The sequence below is a fragment of the Corvus cornix genome, chromosome 4 (genome assembly GCF_000738735.6).
Source record: "Corvus cornix cornix isolate S_Up_H32 chromosome 4, ASM73873v5, whole genome shotgun sequence".
Classification (NCBI taxonomy): Eukaryota; Metazoa; Chordata; class Aves; order Passeriformes; family Corvidae; genus Corvus; species Corvus cornix.
In genome coordinates this window covers 70,767,028-70,792,047 of record NC_046334.1, presented here as the reverse complement: position 1 = coordinate 70,792,047, position 25,020 = coordinate 70,767,028, and the positions used below count along the sequence as shown (strand labels likewise).

General features: G+C 43.7%; 1 protein-coding gene across 1 annotated transcript in view; it reads left to right on the top strand.

Annotated features, from left to right (window-relative positions):
* Positions 1-24,737, top strand: part of DDRGK1 (DDRGK domain containing 1) — a 34,245-nt gene extending 9,508 nt beyond the window's left edge. The window contains exons 3-9 of the mRNA XM_039551115.1: positions 6,664-6,770; positions 8,322-8,423; positions 15,613-15,735; positions 17,768-17,806; positions 20,938-20,994; positions 21,668-21,716; positions 23,212-24,737. Of these exons, the coding sequence (XP_039407049.1) occupies positions 6,664-6,770; positions 8,322-8,423; positions 15,613-15,735; positions 17,768-17,806; positions 20,938-20,994; positions 21,668-21,716; positions 23,212-23,384 (650 nt within the window). The 3' untranslated portion in view covers positions 23,385-24,737. The remainder of the gene's footprint in view (positions 1-6,663; positions 6,771-8,321; positions 8,424-15,612; positions 15,736-17,767; positions 17,807-20,937; positions 20,995-21,667; positions 21,717-23,211) is intronic.
* Positions 24,738-25,020: the final 283 nt, after the last annotated feature.

The window sequence follows — 25,020 nt, the reverse complement described above, 5'->3', positions numbered from 1 at the left end:
ACAATCAGATTTCAATTCCAGAATGAGAAAGAAGCTTCAAGGGTAAAGTCGTAGGCCACGGTTTCTGCTGCCTGTGCTGAGCTGCTGCATTTTTGCCAGGACTCAGATCTCTCACAGAGTAATGGGGGAGGAAAAACAACCCCAAACCCTGGGCATGAAGATTGAAACCTTCTAATTGTCCCTTCTGTAGCTGAAATCTTACTTGCAAGTCTGGATAAGCAGTTATTTAATACAGACAGGGATAGTAAATGATTATTTTCAGTATTCAAATCCACACCCATTGCCAGTGGGGCTAAACCAAGTTGTAATTCTTCCTTCAGCTTGCTGGGGTAGGGAAAGACCTCTAAATTAGTGATAGATTGTCACAGACAGAAAACAGTGTAGCACTAAATATCTTGACTTTCCTCCCAGAAGGAAAACCCAGACAGGTGCTGGGTTCCCGATTCCTGAGTTCCATGTGGGCTGTGCTGTGGGACGGGCCCAGTCAGGTGCCCACCCTGCCTCAGTTCACTGAGCAGTGTTTCTCAGTGGGGCTTGAGTGCTCCAAGGAGGTCACCTGTCAGGAGAACATCAGCACCTGCAAATACCCTCTGATAACCAAAGATTGCTGGGAGATGGTTCTCCTTGGTGACAAAGTAATTCTCAAAATGACTGAGACCCCTGAGCCGTTCCACCAGCGTGACTTTCAGGCTGGCTTTTTGGCTGATAAATGGTCTTGATTACCTTAAATTGCTCAATTTAATTCCAGCCACAACAATCCTGCCTTTCCTGCAGCCCTCTGCAATCTGGGTGACTTGTTAAAAAAAAGCCTCTGTGCTCTGCACATTGGAGCAGGGTGCTGCTCCTCTCCCTGGGGAAAAGGAGTCTGGAAGGAGAGTTGTGTATTCATGTGGTGAGGTTGAGATCCCAGCTAGCAGACTTAATTAACTCTGTGTGTCTTAATTTAAATTGAACCCAGACAGAGGTGGCTTTGTGGACTTGCTACAGCCAAGATGAAAATGCTGCAAGGAATAAATGGGTGAGGATTTCAGGCATTAATCATTTCGGGCAAGAGAGGCCAAGCTAAGCAGTGGGAAAAGGGGATAAATTGGAGTTGGACTGAGGGTTGTTTGGGGCATGGGGTAGTGTAAATAAATAGCATTACCCATTTCTAATTTCAAATTCCTTTTATTTACCATCCAGGGAGGGTGTGCTTGGCTCTTGTTTTGCCTGACTGATGCTCTGAGTGCATCCACTTGAACCCTGCTCACCTCTGGGTGGACATAAGGGTGTTTTGTTGAGTGCTTTTACTTGGTTGCTGATCATGTGCAGAAAAAACACTTGTCCAGCTCTCAAACTGAGCTTGTCCCTCCAAACCTGCCCGTTGTCCTTGAACACAGCAAAGAGATCAGAGGTGAAGAAGTTGCTTCTCTTGAGACTGCGTTTTGGAGCAGAAAGTGACCCATCCGTCCGATATTTACATCAAAAATGTCATTTCCTATGAAGTAACAGGAAACTCGTGAGGATGAAATAATGACAGGTACGGTTGGGTCATCTTGATCCTGCCATGGTAAAAATGACAAGAGTGAGGATGTGAGGCAAATGTGTTTGCTTGGAGGACTGTTGGACTTTATTTCTGACAGTGGCTTTGTAAAAACATGCAGGGAGGGAGCCTGCCTGCCTTGGCACTCTGTGCGAGGGCTTTGTGGAGAGGCAGAGGCACAAAGCCTGTCCCAGCCTTGTGAGTGGGACTCAGGTCTTGCAGTCTGAGTTTTCTGTCACTTGGAGGGATGTCTGGGCTAAAACTTGCTGCTGTTGATGTGAGGGAGAGAGAAACTCGTGAGTGTAACTGCCCTAAATCATGGTGTGGTGAGCAAGAAACAGACTTGTCTAAGAAATGACAGCACTTTCCAAAGTGTCCAACACAACAGGGCCCACTGGGCAGCGCTCTGGGCCTGGCGGGGGTGTGGGTGAAGAAAAGAGGCAAAAGGGAGGGATGTGCCAGAAGAGCTTCAGCAGCCCAGTCCTTTTCCAGGGAGTACTTTGGAGGGTTTAATTTTGAAAGACACTCATTTTCACATCCTCAAAATGACCTCTCTGACTTGTTGCAAAAAGTGTTGCCGAAAAATGGGACTTAGTGCGGATTGTTAGGTTTTGCTTTGGTTTTTTAACAAACAGAAAGTAAGGACTCCCTCAAAGAAATAATCTGGTTTTGGCAGGTTGCTTTTATTATTTACCCCAAACTGATACAAACTGTGGGCTCTCTACTTCTGGCAGCAACATAAAACTCCAAAAGGTTAAATATCCCAACATCTGCATGGCTTTTCTCTGAGCTTTTAGCATTGTACATCTGAGCACAGGTGTTGGAACCTCCACTACAGTGAACATCTGGTTAAATTATTTTACTTCCACAGCATCAGTAATGATAAATCCTACAGCTTTTGACAGTCTGGGTGCTCGAGCTTGTAAAATAAAACATGATAAAGAAAAGTTAATGAGTGCAACATAAATGAAATCATAATTTCCTCTCTTCTTTTGCATGGCAAGACTTGGAGATCAGAATCTCACATTTTTCTTTGTGTTAATCACTATTGAGAAAGAAAGCACAAAAGAAAGAATGTTTTTAAAGTTTTTAAAATTATAATAATTGGGCATTTTAAAATACCCTTTATTGCTTTGTGTAGCATTTAAGATCAGCATTCAAATCTTGCAGCTAAAAAAAATCTTGTATGAATGTTTTCTGCTGTTTTTTTGGGGGAAATAATATAAAAATAATTTTTCACCCCCATTGAGTGATGGATATTGTGCATAAGTTCAAGAAGAATGTGTTTGTGCTGAAATCTCTTAAAATAAGCACTTTTTCTGAGTGCTGAAAGATCTGGAAAATGTGTAAATTTAGAACCGGTGATGTGGTCCCACGCTGTTCTTGTGAAATGGAGCTGCGTTAATTGGCGTAGTAGTTGAAATTATTTTAATGCTTAATCAGTAGGAAAACCTTTCTAGTACAGTTAAACTTTGACTAATATCCCAACTAGTGAATCAAAAGTCAATTTTGACTTGGTACCACTCATCCCGTGAGTTTGGTGTTCTCGGAGTGCCCCCAGTGAGTGTCTGATCCAGTCCAGGCACAGACAGGGTGTGGAAAGGGGAGGTGTGTGGTTTCTCACTTCTGCCAAAGGGCTTCAGCTGAGAATAAACTTTACATTCTGCTCTAAAGGTCTGCTGTCCTTTGTGTCTGCTGCACTTTTCTGTCCTAAATGTGGCCTGCTTTTTGTGGCTTCAGATTAATAAACCAGTTTCTTGTTCAGGTTCTAAAGTGGATAGCTACCAAATTAAATTTAAAATTAAAAAACACAGAAATTAAGACTAGTTATTAGACTATAATTAATCCCACCACAGGGTCATGTTACTCAGGAATGGCCACACCTTCCCAGTGGCTGGTGTCACACATCTGCTGGATATTAATTACATGCTGTTAATAACATCTTCTGCTTTCAGGACGAACTGTTTTGCCTGGCATCTTCCCCCCCCTCCCCTTCTTTCTTTCACTCCTTTTGTTAGGTGCTGCATAAATAATAAATAAGGCAGCTGGCTGTGCCCAAGGGACTTTCTGTGAGTAACCACATGTGCAGCTCTCATTCTTTTTCATGGATGGGAATCCATTTGCTTCACCCAGAACTTAGAAATAAACAAGACAAGGACAACTAGATCAGGTTGGATGGGGCTTGGAAAAACCTGGTCTAGTGGAAGGTGGGAGTGGCAGTGGGGTTGGAGTAAGATGATCTTTAAGGTCCTTTCCAATCCAAAGCATTCTGTGATTCTGGGATAACTGAAATACCTGATGCTGGTTGTTGATTTTGGAGGGTTTTGTCTGTTCTGTACACAGTACAGAATTCTGCTCAATTTCTGTCCTTACAGAGAACATCAGCACTCCAGCACTTTTTCTAATGGTACTGGCAAGCATCTTTAAAAAGAACTCTGTAAATTTCAAAAAATTCAGACACCTGTGTGACTGATAACTATTGCCTGTTGTGCTGCCTCTCAGTATGTTCAAAATATTAAGGAAAAGCAGAGGTGCCCTGAAGCCACCTCTCAGCTGGGCAGCTGAGCAACCCCACGTTTGTGTAAAGCAGGATATGTCTCACTGGTTGTGCTTTCTGACTCTCGAGATGGGAACTGGTGGGAATGCTGTGCAAGCTCTGGAAATCACAGAATGGGTGGGGTTGGAAGGAATCTTAAAGATCATCCAGTCTCACCTCCTGCCATGGGCAGGGACACCTTCTGCTATCCCAGGTTGCTCCAAGTCCTGTCCAAGCTGGCCTTGGACACTTCCAGGGATCCAGGGGCAGCCACAGCTTCTCTGGGCACCCTGTGCCAGGGCCTCAGCACTTTCACAGGCATGAATTCCTTCCCAATATCCCATCTAACCCTGCCCTCTTTCAGTTTTAATGATGTCAGTGTCGTGGGGTTTCCCAGCTGGGCACAAACACAGGCTGCCCCAGCGCAGCACGTGGGGGATGCCAAACTGCTTTCACACACCATTAACTGAACATCTTGCATCACACCCAAGGCTCAGGGACAGATGGAGTGCAAGTTCCTATGGACTCACCCCCCATGGAGTCTCCCAGTGTTGTCACAGCCACGAGTGTGTGAGAAGTGATTGTTAAAAGCTGCTGAAACAATCAGTACTTTATTAAAATGAAATAAAGAATTGCTGGCTGTGTGTGCAGCACCCTCCCTGCTTTTGGTGGAGCTATTCTGCTGTAACAACAAATTGATTCAGCAAATACTTGGACCGTGTGTTTATGTTGCTGTCAGCATGTTCAGGTTTATTTAGTACATATTAGTTGCTGCCAGGTTTGTGCACTGGTGACCTTTCCAGCTCTGCTGAATCACGTGCTGTGTCTGCATCACCATCTCTATCTGTTGTTGGCTGTAACTCCATGCACTAGAGAAAGCTTGGAGGAAGTGGTGCTTAAGGGGTCACATCAGATACTTCAAACAGGAGGAAGGCAAATGCTGAACAAGAAAGGCACATTTGATCCAGGACTGGAAAAAAAAGCTTTAGAAGCAAGCCTTCCTTAGATTTCTGCTTAACCTCTGGCTCAGGTGATCTTAATATAAATGAAATCTGAGAAGCCCTCAGGTGGAATAGTGTCATAGGTGGGGTTTTATACTTGAAGTGTTTGCAAGAAATAATTTTCTAAACAATTAATTTTGGAGTAATAACTGCCGGTGCTGGGTGTGCTCACTCATTGTGTTTGGAACTCCCCTTGATGCTGTATTTAAAATACAAATAAAGTTATTTTAGGCATCATTAAAATTGTAGAAGCAACTGTGTCAGGTCTGAGTATCCCTCCTTGCTTTGTGTGGTGCAGGAAGGGGAACCCTTTTGATCATCTCAGTAATCAGACTCCAGGAATTCTCTGAAGCCCAACTCAGCAACCAGGCTTAATTCCATCTCCTGAAAACAGCTCAGTTATTTGAGAGCCACCTACACAGCTCTCAGATAGATTTATTTCTCATGATGTCTCGGTGGTTTAACCATAGTCCCATTCTGTGTCTTGGAATTAGTAAAACAAGAGTGTTTCCAACCTAATTCTGCATGTAAAAGAAGGGGGAGTGTCATTCCTCCATATGCTCCTTTCATAGCAGCTTTTTGGGTTCCCAAAAAAGGGGACCAGGTGCTCTGGAGAGAGCTCCCTCCAGAAAACATCCTGGCACCAGCCCTGCCAAATCTGTTGCAGTTTGGATCTGAAGTCAGCATCGAGCAGAACAGCACTGGGGATGCTCAAAGTATCAGTTATTTTACCCAAAAAGGGGATCCATGTGTGAGGCTCCTTCATTTTGATCCTGCCGTGACTGTGAATGTGTTGTGTGGTGTTTGTGCAGTGAGCTGAGGATTTCTCTTGGAGTGTTGAGGTCAGTCCCCAGTACTCTGGTGGGATCAAGGACTGATTTAGACCAGCAAATAAAGTGGCCAAATGTTCCTGAGCTTTGGGCAGGGAGGAAGTGGTTGCCTTTAAAAGCTCTTCTTCCTCAGCCCCTGAGTGAGCAGAAACCCTCATTTGCACAGCCTTTGAGCAAAACTCTTTCATATTTCCCTGCTGTAGAAATCACCTCTCTAAACAACCATTTGTCATACAACAGGCAGATATTTACATTTTGCAGGCAGACCCAAGATTTGCATTTCAAGGGTTTTTTTCCCCTCATCCCTGAATGGTTTGTTCTGTCAGGCTAGAACCAGTGGATGAGGGGTGTGCCCCTGAATCCCACTTTTTCAAGGGATGTCTGCTGTGCAAAGCCTGAGGGTAACTGGGAAGAAAGTCTCTGCAGGCCAGTGTTGAGCAGATAAACAATGACAACCATTAGCACAATTTCTGTATCAGAGAAAGTCTCTCTTTTAATTGTGGAAAGCAAGAAATATTTATGAAAAGCATTCCTTCAAAGGATCAAGGAAATTTTTACTTCTGTCTTCACTTGAGTGTGTGTTTGCCTTGTTACTTCTGCTCTGTGGCTTTGGCAGTCGCCTGTGATTTTTTTTCCCTTTTTCCATCTAAAAGGTCTTGTCTGAAGTGCATGTGTGTCTCCTTTTCATCTGCTGCTGCTTTAGGCAGCACTGAAGTTTCTCCAAGGGACTTTTTTACAGATGATTTAAAATTTGTCATTTATGCAATGTTGCAGAGGAAGAGGATGCTGAGGAGGTGCCAGAATTTCAGGTGTCTGGGAAAATTGGAGCAAAGAAGCAGAGGAAACTAGAAGAGAAACAAGCCAGGAAAGCACAGAGAGAGGTGAGTATTTCCTGCCACGTATTGAGCAGAGCCTGAACAGCTCAGCAGAGAACTGGGGATGAGACAGCCCAGAAAGGCAAAGGCAGTGTCATCCCGAAATGGTTGTTTTATTTTAAAATTGTAAATTCAGCTTTTGCTGGCCCAAGAGGGCTATGGAAAACAGTGTCTTATTTTCTTTCCATTCAGACTTGTGGGGAGGAAGGGAGTTAAACTCTTGAATAGTTAAACTCTTGAATGCTCTTTCTTGGATGTTTCCACTGCGTTCAGCTTAATGTCGGCACTGTCTCCCCTTAAATACACCCTGGTGGTGTTGTAACACCCTGGGCAGTTGTGAGGAGTGGTTCAGGTGCTCTCAGAGTGCAGAAATTTGGTTTGGTTTTATGTGCTTAGCCACATTTATTGTTTTTACAGATTGGAGGATATGAAAAGCATTTTGCTTTTGTTAATTTCAGTGAGGCTTTTCAGCCTTCTGAGCTGTGCTTGTGGAAGGCAGCAGTTTGTGCATTAGGTCCTTGGAATTGTTCTATATATTTTTTGCAGACTCTGTATTGTTCTGTATGAACATTTCTAAAGCTTGTGAAATCCCAAGTTGGGGATTTTAGTGTCACCTGAGGTTTAAATCCAGTGTAGTAGATGGAGCAGTTGGTAATAAACTTAATTATTGGTTAAATATAAACTTCCATTATGAACCTTTTCTCACTCAGTGCTTTCATGATTTTGTTGTTACTTTCCATACACATTGTATTTCATTTTCCTTTTTTTGTTGTGGAAAATCTGAGAAAAGTTGGATGAATGAAGTTGGATAAGCATCAGTTGGTGGAGTGAGGAATCTGTTTCATTTTAAAACACGCTGATTTTTATTTTCCTATGTAGACAGATAAATTCCTTGGATGGGACTTTTTCTCTGAAACACTCAAAGCCAAATCCTCCACTGGAATATTTTCTGCTTGTCCTCTTAATATATTTTCAAATTTAAGTATCCCAAAGAGCCTGAAAAAAAAAATCTTTAAAAAATACACTAAACACCCTTCTTATTTTTCCCTCATTTCGCAGCAATCTCTTTGGCTTAAAAACAAAAATAAAATTATTTCAAGAGACCATTTCAGCTTTTTCTGTAAGAGAGTCTGCCCAGGTTAGTGATACATTTGAATGCATTTATTTTTACAGTTTGTATTCCAAGCCCTCTTTTTTTCTTCCTTGGAATCCAGTCTAACTAAACTTCAAATGAGGAGAAATGGAATGCCATGACACAACATTGCTTAGTATCACTGTAGTAATAAGCTCATAAGCACATTCAAAGTTAAACTGTTACTGAGATACGGATAAGACAAGCGAGGAGGGTAATTTCTAAATTTACCACAATGTCAAGCGTGCTGAAGGGGAGGGGAAGTGAAATGAGAATGACTTTTTCTGATTATTCTTTTTGATGTTTCTTTCCGAGCAGGCATCTAAAAGGTGGTGAGAAACCCCCCCTGTGGTATCACAATATGAAATTTTAAAATGTGTGTATTAAAAAAGAGTAAGGCTTGGCTTGCATAATGTTTGTTTTAGGCTGAAGAAGCAGAGAGAGAAGAACGGAGAAAGCTCGAGTCAAAAAGAGAGGAGGAAAGGCGGAAAGAAGAGGAGAGAATTCGTCTGGAGGAGGAACGACAGGTGGGAATAATTGTATTTACATATGGAAATACTGAGCCAGGTTTGGTTTTGGGATTGCTTCTGGGGGACTTCTGTGACCAGGGACCTGCAGGGACCACAGGGTCTGTCCTGCTCCATCCACAGCCAGCATTTGGAGCTCAGGGCTTTGACCAGCCCAGCTCTTGAGTGTCTCCTAAGGATGGAGATGTCACAACTTCCCCTGTTCCTTTGAGCTGCCAGCTGTAACCAGCAGGGCAGAAAGTGAAAGGCAGCAGCAACTGATTTTGCAAGTGTTGTGTGAAATTGTGTGATTTCATTCTAACTCTGTATATTTGCATGTGCTCCCCAATTAAAGATCCCTAAGCTATGCGTGTGTTAGCAGGAGTGACCCAGAAAAACAGGTACTGCTCAGCTGAAATGCTTTTGTTGAATAACTTTTCATTAGTGAGGGAGACAAACTTGAGTTCAGAGCTGCTTTTTGTACTCAGGCCATCAGTGCTGCTGGCTGAGAACTTCATGCTCTGGTGCTGCTTCAAGTTGTGTGGTGGCTTTTCTTCTGGAGGAAAGGACAGAGGTGTTCTGCACAGTCCTGAGATGAAAAATTGCAGCCCTCAGCTCTCACTGTGAATTTTTTTGGATTTTTTGGAAATTTATGTCTCTGCTTTGTAGAGATTTATTTTGATTTGTTCCAAGTGCAGGTTGTGTAAGTGGAGTGTGTTGCTGATGATATTTTTAAAAGGAAGAGAGAATTTTTCCTTTCCTCTGTCAAGGGCATGAAGGCAGGATAAAGAAATTTAAAATCAAATAATCTATACATTACACATACAGATTCTATCCGTGAGATCTTTATGTGAATGTCCATTTAGCTCTGGGGTTGTCCCCCCAGTCCTTTCCCTTCTGAGCTCTCATTTCCTTTCCATCAGTAGAAGTCTTGAATTTCAGAAATTGAAAGGAGAGAATGTCAGTACTACAGCGTCAGGATGTGTAGAATAGTCTGAGACTTCGTAAAGCAGCTTGACCAAACTTCCAGAGGACCAATAATTCCACAGCCTCCCTTCCAAGAGAGATGTACAAATGTATTTTTTTAATATTTTCCTAAAGTTCTGGGAATTTCATCCTCTCGAAACCCCGAATAATGGGCTGGCCTGCTCAGAAGGGGCTGTAGCACAGGACTGAGATTTTCTCCTGGGATTTTACCTGGGCTTTAGCAATTCAGCTACATCATCAGGATCACTCAGGCATCATCGAAAAGTTGAGTAGAAAATAAGGGTGAAATTCTAACCAGAGATCTCTTCACACAGAAATATTTATTTAGGTTTTTTTTTTTTAATTTTGTTTCTGTTCAGTTGAGGGGCTGTGTAATTAATATTTGGTTGAATGAAGGAACTCTTATTTGTTTCTGTTTTAATTTACAGTATTCCTAGTAAAGACTGCACTACAGCACTTCTCTTTCACCAGGCTCAGGGAAAAAGAGGAATATAAACTAAGGCTCTGATTTAATTAATTAATTAATTTATTTATTTATAAATTTTGTGCCCAGCAATCCACAGAGTACTTCCTAGAACTTGGAAAATTGTTCAAATGCCTGAATCCAGCTTGATGGTTACTTTAGCCAGTACCTTCCTCAGCTACTGAAATTCTGTAAATTTTAAGCTGTTTCAGTTTGGTTTAATTATTTGTTTTCCCAGTATTTATCAGGACAGCAAGCCCACCCACCAGGCTACATCAGGAATATTATTCTGCCTCTCAGAGGAAAGTGCTTTCAATTATTTAATTTTTTTGCTTGTGTTTTAAGTTGATAATCCAGTAACTGCTGAACATTTGGAGCGTGGATCAAAGTAAATGTGTCTGACATCATTTAATGTCCATGTTCAAGTGTTTTCTTGTAATTTTAAATCTCTCTTCATCAGTCTTTAACAGGAAACAGATCAATTGAAGAGCTGTCCATGTTTAGGTTCCAGTTCCTGCAAAGGCAGCAGCAGCATGGGGAGTGTGGTAACAACAAACCTTCAGTGATTGAGCCTTGACAGGGGGATGGGAGGGGAAACAAATTGAGTGGATATTTGATTGCTGTGCCTGTAAGCAGAGCCTGTCCTTAGGCTCAGAACATCTTATCTTTCCAATCTTGTTATAGATTCAGGATGTGATGGAAAAGGACCAGCCTCTGTGAGCAGTGAGAGGATCATTGGGTTATGGAATACATAGGATAAAATGTCATTTGTTTTCCTCTAGAGGAGGAATTCTTCATTGCCACGAGTAATGTCTTGGCACCTTGTGGACTTCACACATGATGAAACCATCCCTCCATCTAAGTTAGGAGGTGGAAAGGCAGAATTCTGAAAGGTAGCTCAGGTAGTGACTGATAGTCAGGAGATGAAAACTGGGGGGAGCTGGTTTTTTTAGAGGCATTTTGGTCACTGACATTGCTGTAGTTTATGTAATCCCACAAGGCACAAAAAATTCAGTGTTTGTCACTGAAGTTTGCCTGAGAAATGTTACAGTTGTCAGATACCTCATTTTCCCCTTCCTTTCCCAGTACCTGAGAGTATTTCTGCAGGTACACTGACAGTGGCAACTCCCCAAACAAGCACAGCCAGCTTTGGTAGCTAAATTCCACTTTGAACCTTTTTTTTTTCAGTCTCTCTCCCAAGAAGTGCTACTAAAATTGTGCTGACAGGTGGGAGCTGTACCTTGAGGGAGTTCTGGGAGCTAAAATTTTGTCTAGTCTTGAGAAAAATACCCTCTGCTTCTATTTCAATGTATTTGTATGCACTTATAAATAAAATGTGGTTGCCCCTTGGCTTGAGTGTTGCAAACCAGATTATGTATTTTTAAATTCAAGTTTCCTTTCCAGTGTTCTGCTGACCTGATTGGCTACAGGCCTGAGGAGGCTCCTTTGTAATTGGCATTTGCTTCAGCTCTGCTTTACCCTGGGGATTTCCCTTTCACTCTTGGAGTTTTTTGGTGGTGAGCTGGGTTTACCAACCGACACCTTATCAATGAGAGTGAACTTCCTCTGATGTTGCAAAACAGAGTCCTCAGCCAAAACCTTGCAGATCGCTCACATTAAAGGCTCTTTTTCCTTTGCCTGTGCACAGAGATTTTGGTAAATTTGCATTTAAGTGCCTAAATAAAAATGGTCTGGATCTGCAGAGCTCTAGAAGTGGAGGGTCAGCAGGATCACAAGGAGCCTCTGCAAGGTTTGACCCTAAAGTTTTGCCTCTTTGATATTTGATCACATGAGCAGAGGCACCAAGTTTTAGTTGGTTTATGATGTGAACATCAAGATTTGTGTGTTTCTCAGCAGAGCTGTTCATTATCTGTTTGATATTTATATCCATTTTTCCTACATAAACAGTGCATTTCTAGGGGCTGATGGAGAACCACTTCTAATTTCAGTTGAAGCATCAGTTTTCAAGTGTGTATACTTCTCTCAAAATTAATTTCTCCTAAGGGAGTACAAGCTGAAAAGCTTGCAATAAACCTCATTCTCCTGTGATTTTGAAGGGATAAGGACACTTGCTCTGTCTAAGCAGTGAGGGGGACAGGAGTCCTACAGATCATCTGCTCTGTGCCACATTTTCACTGCAAAGTCACTTTTGGCTTCCTGCAGAACCTGCACTGACAATACAAAAGCTGGATGCTGTACAAGGAAGGTTTCTGTGGTCCTTGACCCTCAAAACAATCAGGATGCTCTTCTTCATCCTACAAATTAAGGAAACAGCCACAAATAAAGGAATGACAGGGAGCAGGTGGTGGCTGAGGAGTGTCCAGTGTTTGCTCTGCCTTCCTCACTACCAGTGAGACCTTTTCCACCCAAGCAGCATCCCAGAACTCCTGAGCACTTTTCAGTGATCCCAAAAATCAAGTTGTGCCTCCAGCTGTAAGCCATAGAGAATTTTTGGGATGCTGTGGGTTTCACTTGATAAAAGGTTGGGCTCTTGTGCAGCTGGCACAAGGAATGTGTTTGGCAATAATCCCTGGGACCAAGGTAAGAGGCAAACAGAGGGTAATGATCTGAAAGGAGCCTCACAGCAAATCCAAGTCCTCTGTGGGCAGGGGGGACTGGGTGAGAAAAAAACCAGAAGGAACAAAGGTTTGAGTGACTAATTTATTTATTTGTTCAATAAAAATGTGGTCAGAGTGGGGTAGTTTGTTCTTCACATGCAGTGGAATAAACTGATCAAAAAGAAATCTTTACACTGTTCAAGCCCCCAGTGTGGGTCACATGTAGATGGGTGAGGAGAGAGGCAAACCTGCTTCAAAAAAACCCACAGAATAAAAGCAGGCAGCTGAAGATGAGCATCTGCAGATACCAGATTTCCATCTGCTGGGATTTCCCCAGCACCCCACCCATGGCTGCAGGGTGGCCCAGCCGCTCTCTGATCTGAGCCACGAGCTCAGAAGGCAGCTGAGTGCCACAGATGTGGGGTTTGAAATGTGGGTTTGAGCCCAGCGCCCTCTGTGTGATGCACGGAATCCTGGCCTCAGCTCTGTGAGGAGAGCCCGAGGGGCTGGGGGTGTTTCCGTGCCTGGGTTCTTTGTATGGACACACTGGGCTTTGTGGGAATGCTGCTGCCTGAGTTTCACCCTGCAGCTCCCATGCAGCTGCTGCATGAGCATGTGAGAGAAGAGGGTTAGAGAGATGGTGGAACAGAAAAAGCTGGGAATAAATATTCCCAGGAATCCTGACTCTGCCAGGGCTCCCCTGCTCAGCCTCCACATTGCCTCTCCATGGGCACTTGTGCAAAATTGTCTCTCCTCTTGCTCTGAACCAAGCTACAGTTTGGATAAATCCTTTTTTCCTCCAGATTCAATCATAGGTGAATTTAGGTTGTAAAGCATGTGAGGCTCTGGATGAATTTTTAATTTTTAGATGAAAAAAGCAGCTGGAAATACTTAATGTCATGGAGGAAGCTACAACCACCAGGAAGCTTTGAGGGCTGACACACTTTAGCAACCAAAGCAGTGGCTCAGAGCACCTGGAAATGCTCTGCTGATCAAAATTTAGCATCTGGAAAACGAACTTCTGTTGGCAAAGGAGGGGCTGGTGCTGAGTGCTTTGCCAGTCTCGTGGCAGAGCTGCTTTTCTGCGTGTCTTGGGAGTGGAAGTGCTGATAGGAACGCACTGGGATGCCTCCAGAAAATGCAAGGTGCTGTTTGTCAGGTAGGGAAGGACCACAGGAAGGAGCCTTGCTCGTTTGTGGGACCTTCCAGAAGCAGGAAAATATATTTTAATTATTGTTGCTCTCAATTACAAATGGGACACTCTTCTGATCTTTTCTTGGTTTTTTGCAGAACCATCTAGAAATTATTTACCAGAGCAGTATTGAGGCTTTTTGATTGGTTTTTTTTTCCCCCTCATTTCAAATCCTGCTGAATTACAACCTCTCTAATAGACAGGGGGAAGAACATTATTTTTGTCTTTCCAGGGTCAAGATTAAATTTAATGCTCTTACAAGAGAAGAACAATTTGCTGTTGCTTCCAAATGAAATATGGTTATGTTGCTCTTGGCATCTGAAGTGCATATAAGGAAAAAAAATCTGCTGTTGGATTAATTGTTGTGGTGATGAATGACCCAAAAAATGATCTTGTTTTGTCTCAAGAGCTTCCTCAGACCTGTAGATTTTTCATGAGATAGCAGTTTAAAAAAATGGATTTGGCTTTGCAGATGCACTAAGATCCGTTCAGTCCTGTTTTTCTCATTCTTGGATGTTGGCAGGATTCTTCCTCCTGACTTTCTGGGAATTTGATGGGAAAAAAAAAAGAGACCAAATACTCTTAGTGTTTTATCAAAGGGCAGCTCTCCCATCTCCATCTCTGGTACCTTGCTGGTTTTGGCCTTACGTGGCATCTTTTATAATATGGATATTTTTCTCGGTACTGAATGACCTGTTCCTGTCTCTTCCTGTTTTAATGGAACAAATATTTACACCCCAGCTATTTAAGGAAGCAATTACCATATTACTGTCACAGATGTAGCATGGCAAGCATTTCGAAATCAATATCATTGTTCTTTAAAAGATCAATTCCCCTGCTAATGATAGAGGAGTGTCCTGGGCTTGTCACTGAAATTTGAAGAACTCCTCTGTTTGTTTTAATCAGCCTCTGGAATGTGATGGAGGCAGAGGCCAGATCCTTTTGGAATTTCTTTGTACCAGGTGCTGCACAAACATAAATTTCTCTGTGGAAGAAACTGTCCTGTAAGGAAACATTTTTGTTCTGTGTGAGCCATGGAATCTTTTAGATTGGAAAAGGCCTCCGAGATCATCAAGTCCAACCTTCAAAGTTAATCCAACCTCCTCTTGGAGAAGAGCAAAACAAATTTTAAATTAAAATAATGGAAAGCTGCAAATTTAGGTGTTCCTGGTAAAAAACTGTTGTTATTTGAAACATTTTCAAAGTAATCTGTCATGTTCCCAAACCTTTAATCACCATTTTGCTTTGTGAAGGTGTGAATTCTACAGAACCAGGCATCACCATGCTGGGCTTGGAATTTTCTGGGTCAGCTTTATGGCAGTCTTTAAGGCTTTAAGATTTATTTCAGGGGTAGGCAATGAAGGTTTTTTTTATTGCAGGTAACTAAAAGCAAAGCCTGAAGCTTTTGTTTAACAATCAAATGTGTGAAAACCCTTGTGTTAATATAATCATGCCTTGCCTCCTGTGCCTAAAACACTTTATACAGTCCTTTCCATTCCATGGAGGCACGGCTTGCTGGAGGAAAGTTTTCATAAGAAAAGAGATTTTCCTTGAAAATTTTGATTTTACTTGAAACTTTTGCAGGCCAGCTTTTCCTCTCCACTGTGTAACTCCACTGTACTTGTGAGCCCTCCCAATGTCCTGTAGTGGCAGAGCAGAATTGGGGCCAGTAACCAAAAGTGTGGATGTTGCATCAAAGTGCAGGGAGGGGCAGGGACTTCCTGTCAGAAGCAGCAGATTCATGCAAATGAAGCAGGCAGGTTGCTATTTAAGAGTGGTTTTCTGCCCTCTGTCAGCTCTGGTAAGAAGCAGCCTTGGTGTGGGAACCAGCACTGGGTGTGAGATGGTCACTGCCTCGGGGGTGGCTTGTGACACTCATACCATCAAGGGAGAGCTTGGACTCATTTTAAAAACTTTTTATGTGCTGGCTGCAGATAAAGAAGATGCTGCTTCACTTAAAACCTTACTTGGGAAAGAGCAAACTGACCACTTGTCATCTTTCCTGTCCAGGAAGAGGAAAAAAGGAAGGCAAAGGAAGAAGAGGAGAAGAGAGAGTATGAAGAGTACCTGAAGCTGAAGGAGAGTTTTGTAGTTGAAGAGGAAGGGGTTGAAGAATCAATGACAGAGGAACAGGTATGTGAGGCTGGTTCTGCAGTTCCCCTTCTCTTTGTTAGACTTGCTGCGTTCTGTCTCGTGTAAAATGAACTCAAGAGCAGGAGTCAGGCAAAGGTTTTTCCTTGTGAAAGCTAAATTGTGTCCGTGGCACAGGTTAACCTGCAATATTTCCTGGGGAATGCTGCAGTTCCTCATACCAGTCTCCTATGGGTTATTTTAGAGTTCTGAGGGAAATGTCTCTTGCTGGAAATGAGTTCTGTCCTCCCTGTGTCTAAGAGCTGAAATAAAACTCATTCTGGAATTCAGATAATCTCACCATCAGCAGCTCTGCCTTACCCACAGAGACTGACCCAGCAAAGCTGAATTTGGAGTTTGAAAGTGCCCTCAGACCTTGGGGGCAATTTCTTGAGTTTGGGTTTATTTTCTACACCAAGAGAGCTGCTGTGAAATCAAATTGAAAACCAAGCTCTTGTCTCAAAAGGCTTCTGATGAGGGAATTCTCAGGACAAACCCACACTGCTGCTCCTGTGGCTGCCTGCGGAGCTGCTGCGGATGGAGGTTGAAATGTGATACTTGATATAATATCACAGCAAACCTGAAAAAGGTTTCCTGTCGTGGGAGGCAGAGTTCTTGTTTTGTCTGCTCAAAACCTGTTAGACACAATTTATTTGCTATCACATCCTGAAATTGCTCTTGGGTTGTAGCTGCCAATTTGAGCTGTCCAGTGCATTTCTGGGGAAGGATTTATTTCAGGGCCATGTGTACATTTGCTCCTCTGCTAAAGAGACTCTGGAATTAAATGGATTTGCTTTAGTGTGACTGAGAGTGGCTTTGAGCACAGCAGATTGTGCCTAGTGTCAAGCAGCATTGACTCATTACAGACTCTCACTGTGGACCCCTTGCCATCAAGAAAAATTCCTCCACCACACCAGGATTAACACGAAGAGAAGTTGTATCTGGTGATGGGGAATTCCTTAAGATGCAGTGAACAGCAAAATGCACACTTTTATTGACAGTTCCTTCAAAAATCTGTGCCTGTCCTGTTAGGAGATGAGATTATCCCTGAATTTTGATGTGTTCCACTTCAAACACCCGTTAAAGCTGGGATGTGTTGATTGTCCATATTCCTACAGCTGCCTGTCAAAGAGAAATTAATCTTTCTGGATGTCAGAACAGAGAAGGGTGTTCCTCACCTAGAAGAGCTTGGCAGGCAGTTGATGATGCCTGGATCTCAACCCGAGATAACTTCGGTAGGGGTGAGGAGTTAGAATTTGAACTGCAGGTGATTTAAAAGTCATACTCAGAAATTATAACAGGTACAGAGTTATTTGGAGACAGCAGAAACGAGAAAGAAATTAAGTAGCCTCCTTGGCCTCGTGGTTCCTGAAGCATTTCAGGATCCTGTTCGAAAAGCTGACTCTGCCTTGTGTTGTCGGAGCTGCTGTGCCAAAATGCTGTGCTGAAAATCCACCTCCTGAGTCCAGGGCTAAGCAGTTAATTAATTAAGGCTGATTGACTTCCAGGGTTGCAGAGTAAGCTGATCTCCTGTTAACGTCAATGCACATTGTTTGCATTGCCTCTGCAATGGAGCTGCTGCCGTTAATGCGCTGCATTCCAGGTGCATCCCTTTGAAATGCTTGAGCCTCCCCAGCTGTTGTGCAGCTGTGCTGCACTTGGCCATCTGCAGGAGCTGTGTCCTGAGTCACTCTGGGTTTACCTCTGCACAGAATGTCCTTGGTGTGTGACTTAACCATGCTCAAACTCACTCAGGTGTGGTTATTTTGGGGAAGAATAAAAAATTTTATAACCTTTCAGAAAATGCATAAATTGTACCTGAGCCACATTCTGTCTGAGAAAATACCTGTCAGAAATCCCTCGTTAAGATTAAATCTGGATTATTTTTCTTCACAGTTCAACATCTCAGTGTGTGTAGTTAAAATTTAGGAATTATGCAATCTAAACACTTTTATAGTATTCATACTCAGCAAGTTTTTGATGCATTTAATGCTCATGAATTTGAAATAACAATTGTTTTCCTTGCTGTCTCCAGTCTCGCAGCTTTCTTATGGAATTCCTGGAATATGTTAAGGTAAGGTGCCATTGGTTTTTCTCCTTAGATTATGTCAAATCCCTTTTGTCAAAGAGGGACATCTTTACTTCCTCTTTCATTTACTTAAATATTCAACGAGTAACAAGAGTGATACCTTCACTAAGTGTTATTTACGGAACCAGCACGAGCACATCCAGCATTGCTAAAATTGTTTCATTCCAGCTGGGTCTTGGCTTTTGGAGCAGGATGTGGCTCTTGCCCTGTGTTATAAAGACAGCCTGGTGGATCTCCCTCAGAGTTTATGGAAGCAATGTTTGCTGTGGATTGAGATTTGGGACGTTCAGGTTTTTTTGTTTGTGAACATCAGCCATGGTTTTAAAAACCTGTCTCTCCATGTGAGCTCAGCAGTAAGGAGAGTTGCTGTACCAGGAGGGTGTTTCTGGGCCTCCAACATTGGCATTGGAAAGCTCAATCCCGACTTTTCCTGTGATTCCTTCACTTTTTTCTATCCCTGCAGCTTGCATAATGGTCGGCAGGGCAGTTTAAGAAGCAGCTCACTTGTTTTAAACAGGGTGTGTCAGTCTCCCTTTCATCCCATTGTATGGTTGGGTATTTAAAACCTGAGGTGTGTCCATGAGGATTTAAAACCGGAGGTGTCCACCTCCGATCGGTGAGGACAAACGCTCTCCACTCTTGCTATAGATAGCAAAGGTCAGATGCATTTTTCTCCTCTCACTCTAACAGTGTCATGCCAATCTTTTTTTCCTAATGAATCCCTTTCTCCCCTTACTGGAATCTGAACTCTCAGGATGTGTGACGTGTGTGGAAGGCTTCTCTAGCAAGCAAATCACTTGGATACTTAGTGAGCCCCTAGTCATTTTGTATTCCAAAATCTCACGCTTTGGGCCGGTTTTGCATGTCCATTATCCCAGCAAAACCCTGGACTTAGAGCTGATTTATCTCCTGGACTCACAGATTGGCCTCATGGATAACTCTCCTTAGGGAGTCCTTTGGAGTGATTGCCAGGCAGTTCTGGACAAGAGCTCAGTGCAGAGCCCCTCCAAAGCTCTGCAGGGCTGCTCTCTGCCTCTGTTCTACCTCTGTAGGTAAAAAAGGAGATTCCAGTGTCCCTTGGGATCTTCCACAAACACTGGGAGTTTTCCAAGGGATGACACGGCCGGGGCAGACTCTGCCCATTGCCCCGGGGGTTGTGGTGGATGGACCAGGTTAGTCACAAACTCCCAGTTCAGTGTTGCAGCACTAAGTTTTATATCAGTCACTCCATCTTGACGTCAGAGAAATTAAACTTGGGCTGAAAACTGAAGTCTGAATATTCGACACCTGATTTCCTCTGCAGAGCTGAGCTGCAGAACTGGGGCATCGCTTTCTTTTACGAGTTTTAAGTATTTTTCTTTAATCTTGAAAGTGTGCTTAACATACAGATTACATATTGCCCTCATCTTCTGTTCTGTTCACAGAAACCATTGACAGGAAGCAGCGCTGAGCTGCTCATAGCTGTCTGAAAAAATGTATAAATTAATTGGCATTTTTTAAAAAATAAAACTGAATTTAGCTCTTCTGTTGAATAATTTCTTATGCTGGTATCGTTGACTGGATATAGCTCAACCACATGCTTCATTCTTAAATGTTGGAGTTAAAATGCAGCCTCTTGCTCTGTTTCACCCCTTGCTGAGGACAGCAGCAGCATCACCCCTCAAATGAAATGAATTCAGGAAAATGTGGATATGTTTTTGTTGCTGAAGGAAAGTTAAACCTGGCTCTAGAACATGATGCATGTGGAGAAGTGTTTCATTCCCTTGGGACCTCACATTGTCCTTGTATTCCAGAGCCTGCGTGTGGGGTGCATCCTAATCCCACCCCACCCCCTCGGGCTCTCATTCCCAGCAGGATCTGTCGTGGAAAGTTTCCACTAAACGTGGTCATTGAGGGGGGGAACATCTTTAAGTGAAGGTTTAAGTCCTGTTTTTCTTGTTCATGTGGCTTTGCACCAACACCCCCCCAGTCCCTTTAAAAGAAGATGTGACGAATGTTGGCAGTTCCCAGCTCTGAGAACTGAATTCCATGGACTGGTTCCAGTTCCATGTGTTCAGTCCATGGTATTCAGTTCTCTAGCTTGGCTGCATCGAACTTCACAACTGCTAAATCTGTGTGTGGCTTTTTTTTTTCTGTCTGATTTTATTAATGAAAGAGATTAATCTATTTCAGCCTCTCTTTATTTCTTCAGTGGCCTCCCAGTGTATTCTCAAGACCAGAAACAAAGGACTTTATTGTTTGAAGTATTTAATTTGTTAATGGAGATGCAGCTCCTGTGGCTGTACATACATGGATTTTAGGAATGTAGTCCTGAATATCAACTGAGCTTTCCAACAGTTTTATCTTTTCCAAGCTCCTTACAAACACCGCATCCTTTTGCACCTAAACAGTTGAGTTCCTAAAACTTTGGCAGAGAAGAAAACAGGAACCAAGTAGCTCAGACAAGCAGTGCAGGTGTTTTCTCTGGAGCTACAGAGAAGCACAAAACCAGATGTGAGCAGTGGTGGCTGCACCCTGACTGAGAAAAGCTGCAGGAAGAATCTGTCAAAAGCAAAGTGACAATTTGCAGTTCCAGCAGTGACAATTTTAATAAGGTGTTGGCTTGCTTAGGAAGATTATTATGGCATTAATACACACGACATCAGTAAAACAGACTAAAGCACTTAATGCTGCCAGTCTTGCCTGGGTTTTATGTAAGTGCTGATGCACACCAGTGAGCGTTTTAAAAGGTGCTTTGAAACATCCCTCGAAGAAAAAAGGGACCTTGATGAAACACACTGGAAATTAAAGGTAGCAGCTGAGGAACTCAGGAGGTGGGGGAGCAGAGCCATGGCTGTTCCTTGTGGTCATCCTGATGGAAGGAAAAGTCCAGGATCAACGCTGGCAAATGTGTTTGAGTCTTGCCCTAAGTGGGTCAGAGCACTCAGTCTTTCCACACAGCTCACTGCTTTAGGTAACTTGAGAGCTTTTTTCATCAGAGGAAAGTGCTTACTAGGAAAAGTTAGTTACAGGGACAGGTTCTGCTTTGTCTGGTTAATGCATTTTTTATTTGAATGGAAAAAAAAAAAAATCCCAACCTTCTCATTCATCAGCTTAACTCTTGTTTGTTTCCACAGAAAACAAAGGTTGTCCAGCTGGAGGACTTGGCTTCACATATGGGTTTAAGGACACAGGTAAGCACTGACTTTTGGGGTGGAAGCACTAATTTTTGCTGGGTCCCTGCCTCCCTCTTAAACCAGAACTCCATTTAAGTGTGCATTGGGTTACTTAAAGGAATTTATCTGGTTAAAATCTAAATTATAATTTCCTTCTGCAGTCATATAACGACAAGAAAAAGAGAGGTAGAACTGTAGAAACCAGTCTTAAGGTCCAGTGGACCTGCATGCTTGGAGTAACTGTAGAGTAAACTCAGCCATAAATTCAACAAGTTGTTGCTTTGGGTTGGTAGGAGAGGTTTGCTTCTGAAAGGAGCAGGAAAAGACATTAAAAAAATGTGGAATTATTGAGCAAGGACCTTGGAGAAGGACCTCAGTGTGCTTCATGGAACTTCATGGCACTGCACAGCCTTTCCATGGGAAGATTCCTATAACCCCCTGCTCCTTGAAACAGCCAGGTAATGGAAATAAAAGTCTCATTTAAGGAATAGGGGAATTTAATTTGAACATTCCAAAACGCAAAAACAATTCATCCCTCTAAGACCAAAGGGCTTACTGCATCTCTCCATGTACTGAATTCCTTAACCCTGAGGGATTTAAATGTAAACCCCTCTGTAGTTTATCTGAATGTGTGAAATGTTTTTTGCTTCCCTTTTGATCAGCCTGTTATTCCTCTTTCTCTTCTGCACAGGATGCAATTAACAGAATCCAGGACCTGATGGCAGATGGCACCCTGACAGGTGACAGCCAAAGCACAAAGGGGATCTTTCGGTAGCTGGTGAAGAGGTGGTGGTGCAGAAAATGCCTGTTGCAGAGAGAGACTTCCAGTGTCATTCCTGTTTTAAGGATCTAGTAGGACTTGATAGCTAGATGTTTCTATTTTATTTGTTTACCCATCTGCTGAAGGCCTCTTGGGGTTGCTGAGCAGCAAATGGTGCCCTCTGAACTCTGAATTTGAGAGGATCACTGGGATGATTCGGGGTGGCTTCCAAGCCTGGTGGCTGAAGCCAGGGCTGGGGTATGGCACGTGGGAGAGACAAAACATCCCAGAGCACTGCAGGATGCTGGAGTCAGTGAAGTGTTTTTCCCAGCCACGTATCCACCCAGTCCAAGTTGGAATGGCAGCAGAGACTGAGCATGAGCAAGGCTGGTTTATTGCTGGGCAGCCTTGTTCTTTGCAAGGGTGAAGTAGGGGAAGGTGCCAGCACAAACATTTACTGACCTGATCCTGTGCTCGTGGCTGGGGAACAACTGTCTCAGCAGGTACATGTGGATGCCCTTTTAAATGCCCTAAAAGTGCTTGGAATAAGGAGAAGGATGTGTGCTGTCCTGGCTGGCTGTGGCCCAAAGCCAGGGAGGCTCTGCCTTGGTGTAGTACATAAAAACAGAGTTCTGTTCTCAGTCAGGTTGGAGCAACTGAAATATGGAAAGTGAGCTGCATTCCCTGTCACAGGGGAAGCTGGAAAGGCTGAGCTGGGCCCCACAAGGACTCTCAGTGCCCTCCTGGCCCCTCCTGCTCTGCCTTTCTCCACCAACTGCCTGAGCTGAGAACATGAGCACCAAAAAAGCAGGGCTATGAGGATGGGGAAGGGTCTGGAGAGGAATCCTTGTGAGGAGCAGCTGAGGGCACTTGGCTTGTTCAGCCTGGGGGGAGACGGAGGTCAGACCTCACCATGGTCTGCAGCTCCTCCTGAGGGGCAGTGCAGGGGCAGCTCCGATCTCTGGGACAGTGACAGGACCTAGGAAATGGCTGGAGCTGGGTCAGGGGAGGTTTAGGTCGGAGATCAGGGAAAGGTTCTTCCCCCAGAGGGTGCTGGGCACTGCCCAGGCTCCCCAGGGAATGGGCACAGCCCTGAGGCTGCCAGAGCTCCAGGAGTGTTTGGCCAGCGTTCCCAGGCACAGGGTGGGATCGTTGGGGTGGCTGGGCAGGGCCCCGGTGGGTTCCTTCCAGCTCAGGACATTCTGTGATTCCATGAAAACGAGGCACCTGTGGAGCTCCCAGCCAGCTGTGCCCAGTGCTCAGAACGTGTTCCTTCGAACAGAATGAGCATTCCCAGGGCCCTGGGCTGCTGGCACAGCCCTGCTCCAGCACCCGGCCGTGGCGAGGAGATAAAAGCCAGCCTGGCCTAGATAGGAAGTGCTGCCTCAGCAGCTGGAACGTCCCTTCCCAAAGCAGTGACTGATGCCTGTGGGGAGCCCAAGTGCTGACTGCAGGGTCCTGTCTTTGCCCTGCAGGTGTGATTGATGACAGGGGAAAGTTCATCTACATCACTGCAGAGGAGATGGCAGCCGTGGCCCAGTACATCAAGCAGCGAGGCCGAGTCTCCATCGCAGAGCTGGCCCAGGCCAGCAACTCCCTCATCAACCTCCAGCCTGACAGCAGAGCTGTGGCTCCAACCGTGGCCTGAGAAAAAACACTGCAGGAGTTCAACCTCTTAATGAATAAACCACGTAATTAAAAGCAAACAAGAATCTCCCCGGTCCGTTCGTGGTGCCTGAAGGTAGGATGCTCTTGGGAAGCATCAGCTGCAAACTCAGAAGTTTTGCTTTTCCTTCTGTTAGAACTGGTGTTAAATGGGAGAGTTGATTGTACACAAGACTGGCCAGGAACTCAAACACTGATGCACCTGTAACCCTTGGAGATCAGTAATTTATCCCTTGGCAGTCAGTCTCACGTTGCTATAAACAAACCTTTTGTCCTTTGCACGTTCTGATGTCTGTATCAAATAGATTGGGGGTTGATTGCATTCAGGATTCTCCAGGCTTGCTCTGCACTGTGGAGCTGTTTAACTTCATGATGGACACAGCCATAGGTATGTAGGTTTTGGCTGCTGTACCCACACTGGAAGGAAAGAGTAAAAAGAAAATATTCTAAGTTTGTCTTTGTTCTTGCTGAAATATATCCCAAAACTCTGGAAAGAATGGTTGCTCTGTTGTGAAAACTTCCAGGGGCTAATTCAGGAAACCTTTGCTATATAAGTATGTTTTCCTTGGTTTATATAATATAAAAAGTTGGCTTGCAGACAAGCTGCATCATTTCCCTGTAGCCAAGAGACAGAAGCCCCTCCAGGGAAGGGCTAACTCGGCTCATTTATTGTGCAGGCCAGTTCTGCTGATACCAACCAGATCCTGGTGATTCATCCTTTGAAGTCAGAGCCAGCTCAGAGTGTCTGAAGGTCTCAGACACCCCCACCCTGTGGCCTCTGTGTTCTGCAGCTTTGGGGGTTTTAAAATAAAAGCTTCAGACACTCTGAGTCATGCAACTAATGTTCCAAGTTAATGATTATTAATGTATTAATTGTATGGGTCACTGTATTTCCTGCGTAAGAATATTTATTTTTTAGATCATTCCTTCTCCTTTCTGAAATCAGCAGAATCTATGTGGATAAATTGAGGAGGACAAGAGGCTTTGTCTTTGCCAAAGTTCGAGTTAACTTGAGCAGACTAAAAGCCACGTTAGCAGTGGGATGAGACAGCAATAAAACAATGGAAGGAAGCACTTCCTTTTAATCTCTGCACTGCTGCTGGATGTGAGAGTGCAGGAGAGTGGAGTTCCACCAGCACCACGTGTTGGTGTGAAAGATCAGCACATTCTTAGTGCTGTACAACCACAGCCAGCAAAGAGTTATTTAACATTTGAGGCTTGTAAAGTCTCTTACTTATGGATTTCATATTAAATTTTAAAAAACATTTGGTTTTGCCATTATTTTTTTGTTCCGTCTTAAACTACTCTTGTAATAAAATCAACAATATTGAAAGAATTGCAGAGGTTTGTGTTAGAAATGGGCAGGGACACAGCTGGGGTAAGACATGACTGTGTAGCTCTGCCAGCAGCTGCTCTGCTCTCTTAATCCTCTCCCACCATTTCCATTCCTGTTCTTTTCACCCAGCTGCATCCTCTCAGCACTTAGGAAAACTCCTTTTTCTCTCATTTTGGGGTCTTTGCTGCATGTGAATTGTGAGGCTGGGGACTTCCATGAGCCAGGGGAAAATAATGCAGGTAACAAAAAACATGAGGGGGCTTCTAACTCTGCTGAAAACTCC